Source organism: Melanerpes formicivorus, unplaced genomic scaffold, assembly GCF_026170545.1.
Source record: "Melanerpes formicivorus ecotype bairdi unplaced genomic scaffold, bMelFor1.0.p_v2 SCAF_115, whole genome shotgun sequence".
NCBI classification, from domain to species: Eukaryota; Metazoa; Chordata; class Aves; order Piciformes; family Picidae; genus Melanerpes; species Melanerpes formicivorus.
Window position 1 is genome coordinate 1,537,028 of NW_027142467.1, and position 21,816 is coordinate 1,558,843.

The 21,816-nt window shown below is 65.1% G+C and overlaps 1 protein-coding gene across 1 annotated transcript in view; it reads right to left on the reverse strand.

Moving 5' to 3' along the window:
* The window catches only part of EPB41L1 (erythrocyte membrane protein band 4.1 like 1), a gene marked incomplete at its 5' end in the record, with an annotated part of 40,129 nt that extends 19,515 nt beyond the window's left edge, over positions 1-20,614 (reverse strand). Inside the window, 12 exons of the mRNA XM_068167351.1 lie at positions 5,747-5,845; positions 7,186-7,377; positions 9,302-9,337; positions 10,256-10,404; positions 11,671-11,846; positions 12,850-12,947; positions 14,826-14,978; positions 15,755-15,842; positions 15,936-16,154; positions 18,363-18,438; positions 19,323-19,365; positions 20,464-20,614. Coding sequence (XP_068023452.1) covers positions 5,747-5,845; positions 7,186-7,377; positions 9,302-9,337; positions 10,256-10,404; positions 11,671-11,846; positions 12,850-12,947; positions 14,826-14,978; positions 15,755-15,842; positions 15,936-16,154; positions 18,363-18,438; positions 19,323-19,365; positions 20,464-20,614 — 1,480 coding nt within the window. The remainder of the gene's footprint in view (positions 1-5,746; positions 5,846-7,185; positions 7,378-9,301; positions 9,338-10,255; positions 10,405-11,670; positions 11,847-12,849; positions 12,948-14,825; positions 14,979-15,754; positions 15,843-15,935; positions 16,155-18,362; positions 18,439-19,322; positions 19,366-20,463) is intronic.
* Between the last annotated feature and the right edge of the window lie 1,202 nt (positions 20,615-21,816).

A 21,816-nucleotide genomic window follows, 5' to 3' on the forward strand; every position in this document is an offset into this window, starting at 1 on the left:
ATGGGCACAGCCTGCAGCTGGCCCCTGCAGGAGCATCGAGGCAGCCAGAGGCCACCGGGGTGGCACCCGTGCACTGCCATGCCACACACAGCAGGAAGGGCACCCCCTCCTCAGATGGAAGACCAGACCTGTGCCAGGGACTCTGCCATGGCAACTGCACCCCCCCCAGCCAGGCAGCCCTGCACAGCCACGCTGCAGGAGGCAGATCTGCAGCAGAGCTGGCCCAGGCCAGCTCCCCACAGCCTGGCTCACAGCCCTCTCCAGCAGCCCTGCACCCTGGGCTCCCAAGCACCACCTGCTCCCCAGGTCCCTTCCTCCAGGGCAGGTTTTATTCCACAGAGCCACAGAAGCATTCAGGCTGGAAAAGAGCCTCAGGACCCCCAAGGCCAAGCACTGACCCTGCTCTGCAAGGCTCACCCCTGACCCACAGCCCCAAGCACCACATCCAAACCACCTCCAAACACCTCCAGGGGTGGTGACTCCACCACCCCCCTGGGCAGCCTCTGCCAGTCTCTGACCACTCCTGGTGGGAAATAACTTTCCCTAATGTCCCCTGCTGCAGCTTGAGGCCATTGCCTCTTGTCCTGTCACTGATTCCCTGTGAGCAGAGACCAGCAGCAGCCTCTCCACAGCCTCCTTTCAGGCAGCTGTAGGCAGCCAGGAGGTCTCCCCTCAGCCTCTTCTCTTCACACTAACCATCCCCAGCTCCTTCAGTTGCTCTTCACCAGATTGCTTCTGCAGGCCCTTCCCAGCTTCCTTGCCCTGCTCTGCCCTGGCCCCAGCACCTCCACATCTCTCTTGGACTGAGGAGCCCAAACTGGGCACAGCACTCCAGGTGTGGCCTCCCCAGAGCTGAGTGCCAGGGGACAATCCCCTCCCTGCTGCTGCTGGGCACAGCATTGCTGATCCCAGCCAGGAGGCCTTTGGCTTTCTTGGCCCCCTGGGCACACTGCTGGCTCCTCTTCAGCTGCTTGTCCCTTAGCACCCCCAGGTCCCTTCCTGCCAGGCAGTTTCCAGCCACACTGCCCCAGGCCTGGAGCACTGCTTGGGGTTGCTGTGCCCCAAGTGCAGGACCTGGCACTTGGCCTGATTGAAGCTCATCCCATTTCTTGTAGTCCATGGGAGGTACACCAGAGGCTGTCAGTGACTGCCAGGAGCCCCTGGGGCCTTCACAGCTGGGCTTGAGCCATGCAAGCAACTTTATCCCTACCCTGAGGGCCAGGAAGCACAGCTTGGCCTCTGGCATTGCCTCCCTCTCAGAAGTGATGGCCATGGGCAACTCAAGCAGGAGGCTGCTTCCTGTCCTGGGGGTGCAGCAGCCTCTCCCCTGGCCCTGCACTGTGGTCTCACTGCTGAGCCCTGTCTGCAGCCAAGGCAAGGCTGGACAGGAGGTGAGCACAGGTACAAAACTCATCCCTCTCCCCTGGCTGCTGCCCACAGCCCTTTGGAGGAGACCTCTGGAAGAGTCCTAGATGATCAACCTCTTGGGGCTCCTTCATTCCTCTCCATCCCTAAGACTAAAGCCTGCTGAAGCCTGCAACAGTGTGGTCATCCCTGGCAGCACCTCCTGACCAGCAAGGAACCTCCCCAAAAGCTTCACATTTCTCTCCAACTCAGCTTCCTTCTCCCCAGGCTTTGTTGGGATGAGCACAGCCACCTCCATGGGAGCAGCCAACTGCTCTGAGGTGTGAGTGGACTCTGTTCTGGGGGGAACAGCTCTGTTTCCACAGCTCCTGGTAGCCCTTTAGGTCTCCAGAGGTTGAGGACTCTTGGGGATGTCCAGAGCAGACACCTGGACACTTGGCTGTGCCCTCTGGGGAGGAAGGTAACTTTTGGAGCTGGCAGGACAGAGTGTGCCCAGCCTAAGGATAAACTTTAGAATAAACCAAACCAGGTTGGAAGAGACCTTCAAGACCATCAAGTCCAACCCATCAACCAGTCCAACCCACCTAAACAACTAACCCATGGCACCAAGCACCCCATCAAGTCTCCTCCTGAACACCTCCAATGATGGTAACTCCACCACCTCCCCAGGCAGCCCATTCCAATGGGCAATCACTCTCTCTGTGTAGAACTTCCTCTTAACATCCAACCCTGGCACAGCTTGAGACTGTGTCCTCTTGTTCTGGTGCTGGCTGCCTGGCAGAAGAGCCCAACCCCCACCTGGCTCCAACCTCCCTGCAGGGAGGTGCAGAGAGCAAGAAGGTCTCCCCTGAGCCTCCTCTTCTCCAGGCTAAGCAACCCCAGCTCCCTCAGCCTCTCCTCACAGGGCTGTGCCCCAGACCCCTCCCCAGCTTTGTTGCCCTTCTCTGGACACCTTCCAGCAGCTCAACCTCTTTCCTGACCTGAGGAGCCCAGAGCTGGGCACAGGACTGCAGGTGTGGCCTGAGCAGTGCTGAGCACAGGGCAGGATGAGCTCCCTGCTCCTGCTGGCCACACTCTTCCTGCTGCAGGCCAGGATGCCCTTGGCCTTCTTGGCCCCCTGGGCACACTGCTGGCTCATGTTCAGACAGCTGTCACTCAGCACCCCCAGGTCCCTCTCTGCCTGGCTGCTCTCAGGCACTCTGACCCCAGCCTGTAGCACTGCCTGGGGTTGCTGTGGCCAATGTGCAGCCCCTGGCACTTGGATGTGTTCAATCTCCTGCCCTTGGCCTCTGCCCATCTGCCCAGCCTGTCCAGGTCCCTCTGCAGAGCCTCTCAACCCTCCAGCAGATCAACTCCTGCCCCCAGCTTGGTGTGGTCAGCAAATTTACTGCTGATGGACTCAATGCCCTCCTCCAGATCATCACTGAAGATGTTAAAGAGCACAGGGCCCAGCACTGCTCCCTGGGGCACAGCACTTGGGCCTGGCTGCCAGCTGGCTGTGGCACCATTCACCACCACTCTCTGGGCTCAGCCTCCAGCCACTTCCTAACCCAGCTCAGAGTTGCTGCTGGCCAAGGCAGGGGCTGACAGCTTGGCCAGGAGCTTGCTGTGGGGGATGGTGGCAAAGGCCTTGCTGCAGCCCAGGCAGACTCCATCCACAGCCTGCCCCACAGCCACCAGGCAGTGCCCTGGGCATGGAAGGAGCTCAGGTTGGTCAGGCAGGACCTGCCCTTCCTAACCCCATGCTGGGAAGGGATGGAGCTGGGATGGGTCTGCCCACAGAGCAACTCTGACTGCCCAGGGGGTAATTGCCTTTCATACTTGTGGCTCCAGCAGAGCTGCTGTAGGGACAGGAGCACCTGGGAGGGCCTCCTCATCTGCCTGTGGCATACACATCACAGGAGGGAGCAAGCTGGCAGAAAGGAATGGAACAAGGGCATGGAGCTGACACAGCCTTCTGCCCCTGCCAACAAGGTCCAGAACCTTGGCAGAGGGCAGGGCAGGCAGAAGGCCTCTCCCTCTGGCATCCTCCAACGTCTCTGCCACCTTTGCTTCTGCTCCTCAGGCAGACCCAGCCCACCTGAGAGGAAAGCACCAACCTCACGACAAGGAGGGGAGAAGAAAGGAACCTGAGACACTGAGACAGCTCCCTGGGCTGGGGAGACTGCCTGCACCTCCCAGCCCAGCCCTCTGGTCCTCCCTCAGAAGTGAGGGCTGAGGGATGGAGGGGAGGTGGAGATGCCTCCAGCTAAGGGGCACAACCCAACCTCAGCGAGGCTGAAGGCCAGGGGCACCAAGGGGCTTCTAGGCTGAGCAAGCTGAGAGCTCCAAGCTCTGCAGAGCTGCTGTCCTTAGGTCTTAGAACCACAGAACTGCCAGGGCTGGAAGGGAGCTCAAGGCTCAGCCAGCCCCAACCCCCTGCCATGGGCAGGGACACCTCACACCACAGCAGGTTGCTCACAGCCACCTCCAGCCTGGCTGCAAACACCTCCAGGCAGGAGGCTTCCACCTCTGGATCCTCTCCTTCCACCTCTGGCAATGGGCACTGGCAGCCCAGAAGGCCAAGGGCAGCTTGAGCTGCCCTTGGCCTTCTGGGCTGCCAGTGCCCATTGCTGGCTTTCTGTCCCAGGCCTGATTCCTGCCCCCTCAGAGGTCTCCCAGACCCCTATCCCTCCCTGACCCCCTCCAAAGTCCCTCCCCAGCTCTCTTGCAGCCCCCTGCAGCTCCTGGAAGGCCACCAGAAGGTCTCCTGGGAGCCTTCTCCTCTCCAGCCTGCACAACCCCAACTCTCTCAGGCTGGCTCCAGAGCAGCTCCAGCCCTCTTGGGGTCTTCCCTGTCTTGGGGCCACAAATGCCTCGTGGTGGCCACAGGCCAGGGGAGGACAAGTGCCTACATATCAACTGCTAAGCCTCAGCTACTAACACCTGGAAAAGAATCACTGGTGAGGCCAGCTCAGCACCTGCACCTCAGCACCTGCCCCTCAGCACAGCCCTGGCACCCTGAGGGTCTCCAGAGGGCAGAGGAGAGGACTCTCTGCTTTAAGAGCTGCAGTCACACCTGACTGCTGCTGCCTCTGTCCACCAGCTCCTAAATAATGGCCTGTAGAGGGTCTCAGTGTGGGCCAGGAGATGCTGCTGCAAAGCCTAAGGCTCATGAAAGGCAGCAGTGTCCTTGCTGCAGCCCCAGGCTGTGCCCAAGCCCTCACTCACACAGCCACAGAACTGTCAGGGTTGGAAGGGAGCTCAAGGCTCATCCAGCTCCAACCCCGCTGCCATGGGCAGGGACACCTCACACCACAGCAGGTTGCTCACAGCCACTTCCAGCCTGGCTGCAAACACCTCCAGGGATGAGGCTTCCAACTTCCAGGGCTGGGGCTCCCAACTCTCACAGCCACACTGCCCCCTGAGGAGCTCTGCTGTGCCAGCCCAGGTCCAGGCTGCAGCTGCATGGGCAGGGCCCAGCCTGCTGATGCTGGCAGCTTCTGCACTGGCTGAGGGAGCTGACAGGCTGCAAGAGTGGGGCCAGCTGTGCCCCTGCCCCCTCTGCCCTCCTGCCTGGCACTGCTCCTGCTCTGCTGGCTCACCTGGGGGTGCCCAGGCAGGATGTGACCCCAGCAGCAGCGGGCACCACCCTGCAGCAGGGTCCAACCACAGCCAGTCTCACAGACCCAGTTTCTTCTCTCAGTCCTACCTCCTCTGGGCTGTCCTGGGGAGCAACCACCACCAGCACCTGAGACAAGCCCTGCAGGGCCAAGAGCCCACGTCCCTCACCCCTGGGCACCTCTGGGAGCCTGCTTGGCACATGCTTAAGCCCCACACTTATGATGCCTCCAGAGATGCCCTGTTTTGGGGTGCCTGGGCCCAAGCAGCTGGAGCCAAAGTGAAAGGAAAGCACACAGGGATTGCAGAAGAGAGCCTGCAGTTGCCTGCCTGCTTAGCTCTGGAGTGGACACCCCCAGAGTGCCTGTGCCACGGGGGCAGCACTGCCTGGGGACCCCCAGCACTGGCATCCAGCATGGCCCCCCTCACCCAGAGCACAGCCAGCGCTGGGTCTGGTGGGTCTCTGCCAGGCAAGGAAGGGCTCTGCCTGGAGCACTGGAAGGTCTCTGCCTGGAGCACTGGAAGGTCTCTGCCAGGACCCTGTCTCCCAGCCTAGAAGCACCACTCAGGGGAGCAGATTTCCCCTCCAGCCCTGTCCTGGGGCGGGCTGCTGGGGGAGGGCTGCTGGGGGAGGGAGGGAGGGACCCGCCCGGGGCAGGGCAGGGCAGGGCAGGGCAGCAAATGGCCCAAGCTGTGCCGGGAGGGCAGGAACCACCTCGGCAGGCTGTAGGGCCCAGGGCAGGGGGCAGGGGGGTGGGGAGAGCAGCAGGATGGTGACAACCTCAGGAGAGGAGACCAGGCTTTTCTGCGTGAAAGACTCCATGCTTAGGGAAGCTCCGTGCCCGGCTGCAAAACCGTCTAGGGAGTCCTCTTCCATCGTCTGTGCCAGCACGGAAACCCCAGCACCCACAGAGAGAGAGAGACAGGGAGAGAGACAGAGACAGAGAGACAGAGAGAGAGAGCACATGAGAAGGAAAGAAGGCACAAATGGTGGGTGGGTGGTAGATGGATGGAGGGAGGGAGGGAGGGCTGGGGGGACAGAGGCCGCGGCTGTGCCAGCTCTCCAGGCTCCCTTCACGGCTCCGCACCTTCCGCGCTTGCTTCCAGGAGCCCCGGGGGGAAGCTCTGCTGCCTCCTCCCAGCTCACTGCTCTGCTGTGGGGCTGTGAGCTCACCCATGCCAGGCACACCCTGCAGCCCCAGGGCTCTGCTGGCCACTGGGGAGCGGCAGGCACACGGTGCCCATCACGAGCGCCCCGCAGAGAGGCCCTGGCACTGCTGCCCCGCGGTGCCCTGCGCCCTGCTCCCCGCCCCACGTCCTCACTTGCTGTGCCAGCGTCCCAGGAAGAAGCCAGGGCACCGTGGGGCCTGTGTGTGGCACTCACCCTGCCTGAAGCCATGCCCACTGGTGTGGGTACAGGACCAGCTCGAGAGCCCCCTCAAGAGAGAGAGAACGCTGGCAAGGGCACAGCGAGCAGGGAGGGTCCCTGGCAGGGAGAGGGCATCCAGGCTGGCAGCCCTTGCCACACACTGCCTGTAATGAGCCAACCAGGAACTCAGCAACACAGAGCACCACATCTGTGCCACTCACACGGCACCAGGGGCTCTGCACATCCTGGCACCCCAGTTCCAGCCCCCCAGGTGCCCTCCTTTCTCGGTCGCGGTGGCACTGCAAAGCCAGCAGGCAGAACATCAGGAGGGGAGCAGCTGAGTGCAGGGAGCAATCCAGGCACTGCTCACCCCTCTGCCCACCCCCTCCAGCATGGGGCACCTCCATGCAGGCACCTGCTCCTGCCCTGCCAAGGAGAGCTCTGGGGCTAGAGCTGCAGGGACAGCAGCACACAGCAGCCCTGCTGGTAGGAGGCAGGAGGGAAGCCACCAAAGCCAGAGCCCCCCCCCCAGAACACTGCCCTCCAGAGAAGGGTGAGAGGCTCAGTCCCACACACTGCCTGGACACCAGGACAGGTCCCCAACAGCAGTGTGAAGATGGTGAGGTTGTCACAGAGCCCAGAGACAACATGTTGCCTGGCAAAAGGCACCCCCTGCCCCCCCCACTCCCTCCATCTCCTCTTCCCACCCGGAAACTTCCACCCTGCTCCCCCAGGGCAGCCCAGGAGGCAGAGGCACAGAGCCCAGGAGCTGAGGCACAGAGCCCAGGAGCTGAGGCACAGCTCCCTCTGACCAACTGGATCTCCTGCAGGAGGGAAGCAGCAGAACAAACCTCGCTGGCCTTTTCTGGGGTTCCCTTTGGTGTCTCCTCCTCGTGCTTGGGTGAGGAAGAGGCTGGTGAGGAAGGCAGCCTCCTGTCCCGGTCTCTGTGCACCAGCTTGCTGTTGGGCTCCTTCAGGGTCCGTTTCAGCTCGTTGATGCTGGCCTGATGCTTCAGCAGAACATCTTCTGGCTTGTCTAGAAACTTGGGGAAAGAAGAGAGGAAGAGAGCCAGGATTGGAGCATCAGGCACAGCCAAAGGGGGGGAGCTGGGGCACTGGGGGGGTCTGTGTCACGCTGGGCTGGAGTTCAGGGCCTCAAGAGCCACAGGGAGGCTGCAGGAAGCAGCAGAAGGCAGCAGGTGTGTGGCAGGCTGCCCTCTGAGAAGGGGACAGCACAGCCCTGCAGCAGCTCCGGCACAGCCTGCTGAGGACAAGCCAAACCCCCTGCAGGGAGGGAGGGAGCTCTCCCCCAGGATCAGCACTGATGGGGCAGCACCAGCAGCCTCCCCTGCTGCTCTCTCCTGCCAGGGACAAAGGATCTGAGCCTCTGTCCCAGCAGGGCAGGAAAGCATCCCTCCCAAAGGAGCTCCTTCAAAGTGGGCTTCTGCCAAAGGGCAGGAGGTCAGGGGCTGCTCAGAGACGTCCAGCACGAGTCCAAGCCTGGAGAGCATGGAGCAGCCTGGGCCCAGGGGCAGCCTGAGCAGGGTCTGGCCTGCTGTGGAGAGAGGAGAGCTGGGAGCACCGAGGGTGTGCTGGGGTGAGGTGTGAGGAGCGCTGCCCCGTGGTGGGACAGGCGCCAGGGCGGCTCCCCTCCTGCCACAGGGGTGGGCAAACCAACTCAGAGCAAGCACCAGCACCAGCAGGGACCTTCTGCTTTGAGCTCAAACCTCTGCTGAGGTTCGAAAGGAGTCACCTAAAACAACCCCCCCCTGCCCCGGGGCTCCTCCTCAGTGACAGCCCAGAGACCCTGGGGACCCCTACCCGACCCTGCAGCTCCTGCGAGCGCGCTGCGGCGCCCCAGCAGCCCCCTGCCCTGCACCCCCCCGGGGCTGAGCTGTGGAGAAGTGCTCCATGGTTTGCCCACCTCTGGGCTGGGGCTGTGCTGGGGCTGGGGGAGCAGCACATGCACATGCAGGAATGAGGTGGGCATGGGGGGGACCAGCAGCGGTGCCCACCGCCCCGGTGGGGCCTGCCCCGAGGTGCCAGGCGGGATGGGGAGGGCTGTGTGGGGCCGGCACAGCCGAGCCAGGGCCTGGCTGCAGTTGCCCCTGGGGACAGCTCCAGCTGGGATCCACCGGGGTGGGGACAGACCCTGGGCCATGGGGACAGGCCCCAGAAGGAAGCCTGGTGGGCAGCCTGCCCCCCTGGCCAAGGTGGCTGCTGGCTGGGGGCAGAACCTTCGGGGAGCAGCTGTGGATTTCAGTCTGGGATGACTCTCCCCGGGGGGCTGGGGGGGGCCCTGCCAACAGGGAGTTTGTGCAGTGGAGGACACAGCCTCCCTCTTCTCCACAACCCTCTGCCTTCTGTCAGCAGGCACAAGGGGTGAGTGCCAGTGCCTGCCCCTGCAGGCAGCTGAGTGGGTGCTGAAGGTGCCCCAGAGCCCCCTTTGCCCCTCTCTGGGGCAGGAGGGCTGGGGGGGGCTGGCAGTGCTGCGGGGGGCTGGGGCTGTGGGAGGGCAGAGCAGGGCAGGGAGGCAGCTGAGGGCAGGCAGAAGCAGAGCAGGTGGCAGAGCACAGTGGGAGCCACAGGCACAGCCTCCAGGGGAGAGCTGGGGGCAGAGGACACAGGAGGTGAGGACACGGCTGGGCAGAAGCACAGCAGAAGCCAGGGCGCCCCAGGGCAGGGGGGGGAAGGGGCATCTTGGGGGGGGGCTCCTGCTCACACAGACAACCAGGACCACCAGGACCACCTCACTTAGTGGGATAGAAGATGCTGTGTGCATGCTGGGGCAGATCCCCAGCCCTCTGCTCACTGGGCTGCTCTAGCATCCACCCCACCCCCCCCCGCCGAGTCCCAGAGCATCTCCTATCCCAGCAAACAGGGGGGCAGCCAGGGTTGCTCCGGGGGTGGGGGGGATGGACAAGAGGATGCACTGATGAGGACTAAGATACTCCAGAGAGAGAATACCTCCTGCTTGTGCCTGGGGGTTGTTTCGTGCTCCGGCTGGCAGCAAAGAGAGGGTTAAAAGTAACCGGCAGGGTCAGTCAGGGCCCTCCCCACAAACATCACAGTTCAGCAGCAGGGCCGGCAGGGAGCACCGGGAACCCTCCCCTCCCCCCCTCCCCTCACGGCATGGGGCTGAAATGGGCTCAGCACGGGGGGAGGGAGTGGGTGGGCTGTGCCCAGGCGGTGCCAGCCAGGAGTGGGCATAGAATCAGGGAGATCACTGAGATCACTGAGTCCAACATCAACCCAACACCACCATGGCCATCAAACCACGTCCTCAAGTGCCACAGCCACAGGTTTCCCCCAGCCATGGGGGACTCCACCACCTCCCTGGGCAGCCTCTGCCAATCCCTGACCACTCTGGCAGCATTTTGCCTCCTCTCCATCCTCAGCCTCCCCTGGCACACTTTCAGGCCATTGCCTCTCCTTCTGCCCCCTGAGACCAGGGAGCAGAGCCCAACCCCCAGCTGGCCCCAGCCTCTTTTCAGGGAGCTGCAGAGAGCAGTGAGGTCTCCCTCAGCCTCCTCCTCTCCAGACTGAACTCTCTCCGTTCCCTCAGCCCCTCCAGGCATCAGTGTGCCTGGCCTGGCCCCATGCTTGTCCCGGAGGGAGGCTGCTGCCAGCTGCAGCCCTGCCTGGGGACAAGCCTTGAGCCCAGCTGAAGGCTGCAGGGGAGTCAGAGAGCAGCTGAGCCCCCATGCCAGCCCCATTTCCACCAGTGAGGCAGGCCAGGAGCCATGCCCCAGGGGTGCCAGGGGTCCCAGCAGCCTGGGGCACAGCTGGCAGCCTGAGGGCCACAGAGGCTTCTGCCCTGGCGGTGACCCTGCCTGCAGCCCAGCCCTGCCCCTGCTTCCCTGCCTGCCCTCTGCAGGTGTGTGCCAGCCCCACCCCCCCACTGCCACTGCTCCTCTGTACCTTCAGCTCCTTGATTTTGGTGGGGGTGGTGACCTCCTCCTCCTCTGCCTGGGACCTCCTCCTGCTGCCCAGCTCTCCGTCCTCCTCCTGCTTCTCGCCCTCTGCCCCTCCGTCGTGGTTCTCGCTGACCGAGGCTGGGCGTGAGAACTCTGCCCGGGGGGGGAGAGCAGGAGGTCACCCAGTGTGCCCCCCCCAGCCCCCCAGCCCCTGACAGATCAGAGCTCAGCAGCCCCAAACACCTTGCAGCCAGAGTGCACCGGCCTGGGGGAGCCTCATCTCCCAGCTGCCCACCCCCCAGCCCTGCCACAGCCCCTCTGCAGCCTGTCCCCAAGGCAAAGGGGTGGGGACAGACCCTCTGCCATGGGGACAGGCTCCAGAAGGAAGCCTGCTGGGGGTGCTTGTCCTCATGGGACACAGAAGCCTGCTGGGGGTGCCAGTCCCCAGGCAAAGGGTCACACCATGGGGACAGACTCCAGAAGGCAGCCTGCTGGGGGTGCCTGTCCCCATGGGACACAGAAGTTTGATTGGGGGTCCCTGTCCCCATGGAAGCCTGCTGGGGGTGCCTGTCCCCAGGCAGAAGGTCACACCATGGGGACAGGCTCCAGAAGGAAGCCTGCTGGGGGTGCCTGTCCCCAGGCAAAGGGTCACACCATGGGGACAGGCTCCAGAAGGAAGCCTGCTGGGGGTGCTTGTCCTTGTGGGACACAGAAGCCTGATTGGGGGTGCCTGTCCCAATGGGAGCCTGCTGAGGGTGCCTGTCCCCAGGCAGAGGGTCACACCATGGGGACAGGCTCCAGAGGGCAGCCTGCTGGGGGTGCCTGTCCCCAGGCAAAGGCTGATGCCATGGGGACAAGCTCCAGAAGGAAGCCTGATGCGGGTGCCAGTCCCCAGGCAAAGGGTCACACCATGGGACCAGGCTCCAGAAGAAAGCCTTCTGGGGGTGCTTGTCCTCATGGGACACAGAAGTTTGATTGGGGGTCCCTGTCCCCATGGAAGCCTGCTGGAGGTGCCTGTCCCCAGGCAAAAGCTGATGCCACGGGGACAAGCACCTGAAGGAAGCCTGATGTGGGTGCCAGTCCCCAGGCAAAGGGTCACACCATGGGGACAGGCTCCAGAAGGCAGCCTGCTGGGGGTGCCTGTCCCCAGGCAAAGGCTCACACCATGGGGCCAGGCTCCAGAAGGCAACCTTATGAGGTGGGCCCAGACCCTTTGCCATGTGGCCAGGCTCCAGCAAGAGTCCTGCTGGGGCAGGCTGTCCCCCGTGGCACGCCGGCGGGGGTGGGCACAGAGCCCTTTGCCACGGGGACGGGCTGCGGAAAGCCGGCTGCTGGGGGCAGCCCTCCTTTTTGCCACGGGGTTGGGCTGCAGAAGGCAGGCTGCTGGGGGGGAGCTGTCCCCCGTGGCAGGCTGCCTACCTCCATCCAGGCTGCGGGACATGGTGTAGCGCTTGCTGGAGGAGCGCTCGAAGAAGGGCGCGGGGCGGTCGATGAGGGCGCTGGCCTGGCGCGTCTGAGCCTGCGTCCGGCCGCTGTACCGGAACTTGGAGCCCATCACCAGGAAGCCCTTGGGAGGGGGCTCTGGAGACACCAGCCTGGGAGGAGGGAGGGGGAGAGACAAGAGAGTCAGGGCTCAGCTGGCAGAGGGCAGGGAGTTGGGTGGCAGAGTCGAACCGGGGGGAGGTTGGGGCCGTAGCGAGGGGCAGCGGTTACAGGATGAGCTCCAACCAGGCCAGGTCCTGCACTTGGGGCACAGCAACCCCAAGCAGTGCTCCAGGCCTGGGGCAGTGTGGCTGGAAACTGTCTGGCAGGAAGGGACCTGGGGGTGCTAAGGGACAAGCAGCTGAAGAGGAGCCAGCAGTGTGCCCAGGGGGCCAAGAAAGCCAAAGGCCTCCTGGCTGGGATCAGCAATGCTGTGCCCAGCAGCAGCAGGGAGGGGATTGTCCTCCTGTGCTGGGCACACCTCGAGGTTTGTGCCCAGTTTTGGGGCACCACAGCCCAAGAGAGATGTGGAGGTGCTGGAGCCAGGGCAGAGCATGGCAAGGAAGCTGGGAAGGGCCTGGGGAAGCAATCTGGTGAAGAGCAACTGAAGGAGCTGGGGATGGTTAGTGTGAAGAGAAGAGGCTGAGGGGAGACCTCCTGCCTGCCTACAGCTGCCTGAAAGGAGGCTGTGGAGAGGCTGCTGCTGGTCTCTGCTCACAGGGAATTAGTGACAGGACAAGAGGCAATGGCCTCAAGCTGCAGCAGGGGACATTAGGGAAAGTTATTTCCCATCAGGAGTGGTCAGAGACTGGCAGAGGCTGCCCAGGGGGGTGGTGGAGTCACCACCCCTGGAGGTGTTTGGAGGTGGTTTGGATGTGGTGCTTGGGGCTGTGGGTCAGGGGTGAGCCTTGCAGAACAGGGTCAGTGCTTGGCCTTGGGGGTCCTGAGGCTCTTTTCCAGCCTGAATGCTTCTGTGGTTCTGAGAGCTGTCAGAAGGCCCCAGATGTGCCCCCTGGGGTTGCTCCCAGCCTGCACCCACTGGGGCAGAGGCAGGAGAGTGTTTGACACTGAGAGAGGGGGGCCTGGAGAAGGAAGGTGTGGGCAGGGGGTGCTCACCTGAAGAAGGTGTGATGCTCTATGCAGACCTTCCAGAGGCGCTTGGCAGAGCGGTGGTTGGGCAGCTTGAAGCCAATGGTGCTCTCAAACTGTTCGTACTTGGGGGAGACACACAGACACAGCATTCAGACTGGGGCTGAGGGAGGAATTCTTGGCAGTGAGGATGGGGAGAGCCTGGCACAGGCTGCCCAGGGAGGCTGTGGCTGCCTCCTGCCTGGAGGTGCTCAGGACCAGGCTGGATGAGGCCTTGAGCAGCCTGTGCTGGTGGGAGGGGTCCCTGCCCATGGCAGGGGGCTGGAGCTGGCTGAGCTTTGAGCTCCCTTCCAACCCAACCCATTGCAGGATTGTGGTTACAGACAGCTCCTGCCCTAGAGCACAGGGTGAGGTGGGTCCCACCTTGCCAAGGCCCTCAGGTTTGCCTGACAGGAGCCATGACCACGCAAAAAGAGTCCTCAGAGCAGTGCTGGAGAGGTCCCTGCTCAGCCCCACCGGTGCTGGCATCACCCTTCTGGCCCTGAGCACTTCCCTCAAGCCCAAATGGATGTGGGGGGTTTGGTTTGGGCTTTTTTAAGTGCAGGATAAATTCCCTCCAGAAACAAAAACCCTTTTCACAGCTCCTCTGGGCCAGAGGGCAGCACTGCCCAGCTCTGATGCCCTGTGCTTGCCCTCCTGCCTGCTGGCACACATGGGCACAGTGCACAGAAAAGGGAAGAGAGAGAGAGAGAGAGGCTCCAGAAGGAAGCCTGAGTGGCAGTGCCTGTCCCCCTGGGGGACAAAAGCCTGCTGGGGGGGCCTGTCCCCATGGAAACCTGCTGGGGGGGCCTGTCCCCAGGCAAAGGTCACACCATGGGGACAGGCTGCAGAAGGAAGCCTGCTGGGGTGCCTGTCCCCATGGAAACCTGCTGGGGGGGCCTGTCCCCAGGCAAAGGGTCACACCATGGGGACAGGCTGCAGAAGGAAGCCTGATTGGGGGTGCCTGTCCCCATGGAAACCTGCTGGGGGTGCCTGTCCCCAGGCAAAGAAAGGGTCACACCATGGGGACAGGCTGCAGAAGGAAGTCTGCTGGGGTGCCTGTCCCCATGGAAACCTGCTGGGGGTGCCTGTCCCCAGGCAAAGGGTCACACCATGGGGACAGGCTGCAGAAGGAAGCCTGCTGGGGTGCCTGTCCCCATGGAAACCTGCTGGGGGTGCCTGTCCCCATGGAAACCTGCTGGGGGGGCCTGTCCCCAGGCAAAGAAAGGGTCACACCATGGGGACAGGCTGCAGAAGGAAGTCTGCTGGGGTGCCTGTCCCCATGGGACACAGAAGCCTGACTGGGGATGCCTGTCCCCATGGAAACCTGCTGGGGGTGCCTGTCCCCAGGCAAAGGGTCACACCATGGGGAGAAGTCCTCAGAGCAGTGCTGGAGAGGTCCCTGATCAGCCCCACCGGTGCTGGCATCACCCTTCTGGCCCTGAGCACTTCCCTCAAGCCCAAATGGTTGTGGGGGGTTTGGTTTGGGCTTTTTTAAGTGCAGGATAAATTCCCTCCAGAAACAAAAACCCTTTTCACAGCTCCCCTGGGCCAGAGGGCAGCACTGCCCAGCTCTGATGCCCTGTGCTTGCCCTCCTGCCTGCTGGCACACATGGGCACAGTGCACAGAAAAGGGAAGAGAGTGGCAAGGGTCAGCAAAGGAGTGAGAAAGTCTCCTGAGGGCTTTTTGTGAGGCTCACAAGAGCACATCCTGAACGGCCCTCAGCACCCCCCGGGCTGATGGGCAGAGGAGCCCGAGGTGCCCTCAGGCTGCTGGGGGCACTTTGCCAGTGGGAAAACGGGAGAGTGAAAGAGAGAGCAGCCGCTGAAAGCCTCCAAACGCCGCAGGGGAGGAGCTGCCTCGGCCAGCACCATCCGGAGCCCCTCCCCGGCCGGCAGAGCCAGCGGCCCCGGCCCCGGCCCCGGCAGAGCCAGCGGCCGCCGGGCTGGCAGCGGGCACCCACCTCCCCCGGGCGGATCTTGATGTAGAAGTTGCTCCTCTTGTAGGAGATCTTGAGGATCTTGGGCCAGGCGAAGCGGTTGATGCGCAGCCGGTCGCGGTAGATGAGCAGCCCGTTGGCACAGACGCCCAGCATGATGTCGATGCCCTCCGAGTCCTGCAGGGGGCGGCAGGAGGCTGCTGGGCTGCCCCCCCAGTGCCCCGCGGCAGCGGCTGCCACAGGCCAGCCCTTGGGGCTGACTCGCCCTGGAGGTGCCCTGGTCCCAGGGCAGAGCCGCCCGGTGCCAGCCGCGCAGGGTCGTGCCCTGCCCGGGCAGGGGGCAGGCAGCGGGAGAGGGGGGGCTGGCAGCGGGGGCAGGGGGGGCTGGCAGTGGGGCAGTGGGGGAGGGCAGCAGGGCAGGGGGGGCTGGCAGTGGGGCAGGGCGGGCAGGCAGTGGGGCAGGGGGTCAGGCAGCAGGGCAGGACGGGCTGGCAGGGTAGAGGGGGGGCAGGCAGGGTAGAGGGGGGACAGGCAGCAGGGCAGGGGGGACAGGCAGCGGGGCAGGGGGTCAGGCAGTGGGGCAGGGCTGGCAGGGGGGGCAGGGGGGGGCTGGCAGGGGGCAGGGTGAGCAGGCAGTGGGGCGGGGGGACAGGCAGATGGGCAGAGGGGGCTGGCAGGGGGGGCAGGGTGGGCTGGCAGTGGGGCAGGGGGGGCTGGCAGGGTAGAAGGGGGGCTGGCAGCGGGGCAGGGCGGGCTGGCAGCGGGGCAGGGGGGGCTGGCAGGGTAGAAGGGGGGCTGGCAGCGGGGCAGGGCGGGCTGGCAGGGTACAGGACGGGCTGGCAGGGTACAGGGGGGGCTGGCAGCGGGGCAGGGGGTCAGGCAGCGGGGCAGGACAGGCTGGCAGGGTAGAGGGGGGGCAGGCTGGCACTGCCCGTGCCCCTGGCAGCCGCTACCTTGGCGTGGTGCAGGTCCACGCCGTACATGGAGAGCTTCTTGGCGTTCTCCAGGAAGTGGATCTCGGCTTCCCCGGGGGTCATTCCCCTGCAGGGACACAGAGAGGGCGACACATGGCCCCGCGCCGCGCGGCGGGTGGGGGTGGCGCAGTGCCCGGCCGCGGCCGGCGGGGGGGCGCACCGGTAGGTCTTGTGCAGCTCCATGATGCGCTCCTCCAGCTCCCGGCTCTGGTTGGGGGCGAAGCGCAGCTCGCTCACGTAGTTGCCCAGGTGCTCCTCGGGGTCGTAGTCGCCCAGCTCGGCCTGCACGGCGTAGGAGCCCAGCAGGGCGTGGGTGACGAAGGAGCAGGGCAGGCGCCCGCTGATGATGTCGGCACGGAGCTGCAGGCACAGGTAGTACCTGCGGGAGCGGGCAGAGGGTGAGGCTGGGCTGCAGGGCACTGCCCTCCGCAGCAGGGAGCAGCCCTGCCCTGCCCTGCCCTGCCTGGGCACTGCCATGGCAGCTCCATGCCCTCCGCAGCAGGGAGCAGCCCTGCCCTGCCCTGCCTGGGCACTGCCACCACAGCTCCATGCCCTCTGCAGCAGGGAACAGCCCTGCCCTGCCCTGCCTGGGCACTGCCATGGCAGCTCCATGCCCTCTGCAGCAGGGAACAGCCCTGCCCTGCCCTGCCCTGCCTGGGCACTGCCATGGCAGCTCCATGCCCTCTGCAGCAGGGAACAGCCCTGCCCTGCCCTGCCCTGCCTGGGCACTGCCATGGCAGCTCCATGCCCTCTGCAGCAGGGAACAGCCCTGCCCTGCCCTGCCCTCCCTGGGCACTGCCATGGCAGCTCCCTGCCCTCTGCAGCAGGGAACAGCCCTGCCCTGCCCTGCCCTGCCTGGGCACTGCCATGGCAGCTCCATGCCCTCTGCAGCTGGGAGCAGCCCTGCCCTGCCCTGCCCTGCCCTGCCTGGGCACTGCCATGGCAGCTCCATGCCCTCTGCAGCTGGGAGCAGCCCTGCCCTGCCCTGCCCTGCCCTCCCTGGGCACTGCCATGGCAGCTCCATGCCCTCTGCAGCAGGGAACAGCCCTGCCCTGCCCTGCCTGGGCACTGCCATGGCAGCTCCATGCCCTCTGCAGCAGGGAACAGCCCTGCCCTGCCCTGCCCTCCCTGGGCACTGCCATGGCAGCTCCATGCCCTCTGCAGCAAGGAACAGCCCTGCCCTGCCCTGCCCTCCCTGGGCACTGCCATGGCAGCTCCATGCCCTCTGCAGCAGGGAACAGCCCTGCCCTGCCCTGCCCTGCCTGGGCACTGCCATGGCAGCTCCATGCCCTCTGCAGCAGGGAACAGCCCTGCCCTGCCCTGCCCTCCCTGGGCACTGCCATGGCAGCTCCATGCCCTCTGCAGCAGGGAACAGCCCTGCCCTGACCTGCCTGGGCACTGCCATGGCAGCTCCATGCCCTCTGCAGCTGGGAGCAGCCCTGCCCTGCCCTGCCTGGGCACTGCCACCACAGCTCCATGCCCTCTGCAGCAGGGAACAGCCCTGCCCTGCCCTCCCTGGGCACTGCCATGGCAGCTCCATGCCCTCTGCAGCAGGGAACAGCCCTGCCCTGACCTGCCTGGGCACTGCCATGGCAGCTCCATGCCCTCTGCAGCTGGGAGCAGCCCTGCCCTGCCCTGCCTGGGCACTGCCACCACAGCTCCATGCCCTCTGCAGCAGGGAACAGCCCTGCCCTGCCCTCCCTGGGCACTGCCATGGCAGCTCCATGCCCTCTGCAGCAGGGAACAGCCCTGCCCTGACCTGCCTGGGCACTGCCATGGCAGCTCCATGCCCTCTGCAGCTGGGAGCAGCCCTGCCCTGCCCTGCCTGGGCACTGCCACCACAGCTCCATGCCCTCTGCAGCAGGGAACAGCCCTGCCCTGCCCTCCCTGGGCACTGCCATGGCAGCTCCCTGCCCTCTACAGCAGGGAACAGACCTGCCCTGCCCTGCCCTGCCCTCCCTGGGCACTGCCACCACAGCTCCCTGCCCTCTGCAGCAGGGAACAGCCCTGCCCTGACCTGCCTTCCCTGGGCACTGCCATGGCAGCTCCCTGCCCTCTGCAGCAGGGAACAGCCCTGCCCTGCCCTGCCCTGCCTGGGCACTGCCATGGCAGCTCCATGCCCTCTGCAGCAGGGAACAGCCCTGCCCTGCCCTGCCCTGCCTGGGCACTGCCACCACAGCTCCATGCCCTCTGCAGCAGGGAGCAGCCCTGCCCTGCCCTGCCCTGCCTGGGCACTGCCATGGCAGCTCCATGCCCTCTGCAGCAGGGAACAGCCCTGCCCTGCCCTGCCTGGGCACTGCCATGGCAGCTCCATGCCCTCTGCAGCAGGGAACAGCCCTGCCCTGCCCTGCCCTGCCTGGGCACTGCCATGGCAGCTCCATGCCCTCCGCAGCAGTCACTGCTCACTGCCACCTCCCGTGGCCACCTTCCTGGCCCAGCTCTGGGTGGCTTGGATGTGCCACACGGAGTGGGAGGGCAGGGAGAGCTCAGGCACAGCCCAGCTGCCCCGGGCCTGCCTCAGCCCTGCCCCTGCCGCTCCCCTGGGAGCTGCTCCCAGCAGCTCTGCCCACCCAGGGGGGGTCCTCACCTCGTGATGTCCTCTGTGAGCTGGGCAGGGTCTGGAGGGTAAAACTTCACAGTGAAGGCAAAGTTCCAGGGCCCACCTGAGGGGAGGGAGGGGAGAGGGAGAGGGAGAGGGAGAGGGAGAGGGAGAGGGAGAGGGAGAGGGAGAGGGAGAGGGAGAGGGAGAGGGAGAGGGAGAGGGAGAGGGAGAGGGAGAGGGAGAGGGAGAGGAGAGGAGAGGAGAGGAGAGGAGAGGAGAGGAGAGGAGAGGAGAGGAGGGAGGAGAGGGAGAGGGAGAGGAGAGGAGAGGAGGGGAGGAGAGGAGAGGGGAGTGGGAGCTGTAAGGGCACTACCCTGCTGGCATGCAGGAGCATCCAGGCACCCACTGTTCTCTGCAGGCCTGGTACAGGGACAAGGGTGCCAAGAGAGCAGCCACTGGGACAGCAGCAGGACTTGGTTACTCCTCCCCAAACAGCATCCCTGGAGGGGTTCAGGACCAGGCTGGATGAGGCCTTGAGCAGCCTGTGCTGGTGGGAGGGGGTCCCTGCCCACGGCACGGGGCTGGAGCTGGGTGGGCTCTAAGTGAGGTCCAACCCAAACTGTTCCATGAGATCCAGGAGCAATCAGCTCAGCATGGCCACAACCTCACAGCAAAAGCCTCCTGTGGCCTAGGAGGTGCCACCTTGGGCAACAGCCCTCCTGGCAGCCAGCATGGCAGCATCGTGGGAAAGGCAGCCCAAGACCTGCCTCGCTCCCCTCCCTGCTGAGGGCAGGTGGGGGTGGTGCCTGGAGAGGGCTCTGGTGGCATGGATGGGGTCCTGGCTTCCCCCAGCCCTGGCATTCCTGAGAGATGGGGAACAGGCAGCCAGAGAAGCAGCAGCAGCCCTGCCCTCAGGCCAGCTGGCACAGGTGCCCCCCAGCACTGGGGGCACTCAGAGCTGAGCCCCTGGGAGCTGGGCAGCACCGAGCCTCCCGCAGCACTTACTGCGGATCTGCTTCTTGATCTCCTTGGAGGGGTCCAGCCAGTTCTGCAGGGAGGAGAGAGCAGCTCAGAGGGGTGCTCAGCACCCGGGGGGGCCACATGAGGAACACCCCCCCCCCAGACACCCCCATCTCCCCCCAGACACTCACATCCCCCCAGGCACTCACATCCCCCCCCAGACACTCCCCATCCCCCCCAGACACTCACATCCCCCCCCAGACACTCACATCCCCCCCAGGCACTCACATCCCCCCCAGACACTCACATCCCCCCCCAGACACTCACATCCCCCCCCAGACACCCCCATCTCCCCCCCAGACACTCACATCCCCCCCCAGACACTCACATCCCCCCCCAGACACTCACATCCCCCCCAGACACTCACATCCCCCCCCCAGACACTCACAACCCCCCCAGACACTCACATCCCCCCCCAGACACTCACATCCCCCCTAGACACCCCCATCCCCCCCCAGACACTCACATCCCCCCCAGACACTCACATCCCCCCCCCCAGACACTCACAACCCCCCCAGACACTCACATCCCCCCCCAGACACTCACATCCCCCCCAGACACTCACATCCCCCAGACACTCACAACCCCCCCAGACACTCACATCCCCCCCCAGACACTCACATCCCCCCCAGACACCCCCATCTCCCCCCAGACACTCACAACCCCCCCAGACACTCACAAACCCCCCCCCCAGACACTCACATCCCCCCCCAGACACTCACATCCCCCCCAGACACCCCCATCCCCCCCAGACACTCACATCCCCCCAGACACTCACTAACCCCCCCCAGACACTCACATCCCCCCCAGACACTCACATCCCCCCCAGGCACTCACATCCCCCCCCAGACACTCACATCCCCCCCAGACACCCCCATCCCCCCCCAGACACTCACATCCCCCCCAGACACTCACATCCCCCCCCAGACACTCACATCCCCCCCAGACACTCACATCCCCCCCCAGACACTCACATCCCCCCCAGACACTCACATCCCCCCCAGACACTCACATCCCCCCCCAGTCACTCACATCCCCCCCCAGACACTCACATCCCCCCCAGACACTCACATCCCCCCCAGACACTCACATCCCCCCAGACACTCACATCCCCCCAGGCACTCACCTTCTGGCTGTCTGAGTCGCAGAAGGTGAGGCCGAAGTAGTCCTTCTCCAGCAGGTTGAGGTGCTCACACACCAGCTCGAAGAGCACCTGGCCCCGGGCATGCTTCTGCCAGACACAGGCACAGGATGGTGCTGAGCTGCCCCACGGCGCCCTGCTCGGCCGGCAGCCACAGGCAGCACAGGGGAGCACTGGGCAGAGGAGCACTGGGCAGAGGAGCTCTGGGCAGAGGAGCTCTGGGCAGAGGAGCACTGGGCAGAGGAGCTCTGGGCAGAGGAGCTCTGGGCAGAGGAGCACTGGGCAGAGGAGCACTGGGCAGAGGAGCTCTGGGCAGAGGAGCTCTGGGCAGGGGAGCTCTGGGCAGGGGAGCACTGGGCAGGGCAGCTCTGGGCAGAGGAGCTCTGGGCAGAGGAGCTCTGGGCAGGGGCAGAGGAGCTCTGGGCAGAGGAGCTCTGGGCAGGGGCAGAGGAGCTCTGGGCAGGGGAGCACTGGGCAGAGGAGCTCTGGGCAGGGGCAGAGGAGCTCTGGGCAGAGGAGCTCTGGGCAGGGGCAGAGGAGCTCTGGGCAGGGGAGCTCTGGGCAGGGGAGCACTGGGCAGGGGAGCTCTGGGCAGGGGAGCACTGGGCAGAGGAGCTCTGGGCAGGGGAGCTCCGGGCAGGGGCAGAGGAGCTCTGGGCACGGGCAGAGGAGCTCTGGGCAGAGGAGCACTGGGCAGAGGAGCTCTGGGCAGGGGAGCTCTGGGCAGGGGCAGAGGAGCTCTGGGCAGGGGAGCACTGGGCAGAGGAGCTCTGGGCAGGGGAGCACTGGGCAGGGGAGCTCTGGGCAGGGGAGCTCTGGGCAGAGGAGCTCTGGGCAGGGGCAGAGGAGCTCTGGGCAGAGGAGCACTGGGCAGAGGAGCTCTGGGCAGAGGAGCACTGGGCAGAGGAGCTCTGGGCAGGGGAGCACTGGGCAGAGGAGCTCTGGGCAGGGGCAGAGGAGCTCTGGGCAGGGGGAGCACTGGGCAGAGGAGCTCTGGGCAGAGGAGCTCTGGGCAGGGGAGCTCTGGGCAGGGGAGCTCTGGGCAGAGGAGCTCTGGGCAGGGGAGCTCTGGGCAGGGGAGCACTGGGCAGGGGAGCACTGGGCAGAGGAGCTCTGGGCAGGGGAGCACTGGGCAGGGGAGCATTGGGCAGGGGAGCACTGGGCAGAGGAGCTCTGGGCAGGGGAGCTCTGGGCAGGGGAGCACTGGGCAGGGGAGCACTGGGCAGAGGAGCTCTGGGCAGAGGAGCACTGGGCAGGGGAGCTCTGGGCAGGGGAGCACTGGGCAGGGGAGCACTGGGCAGAGGAGCTCTGGGCAGAGGAGCACTGGGCAGGGGAGCT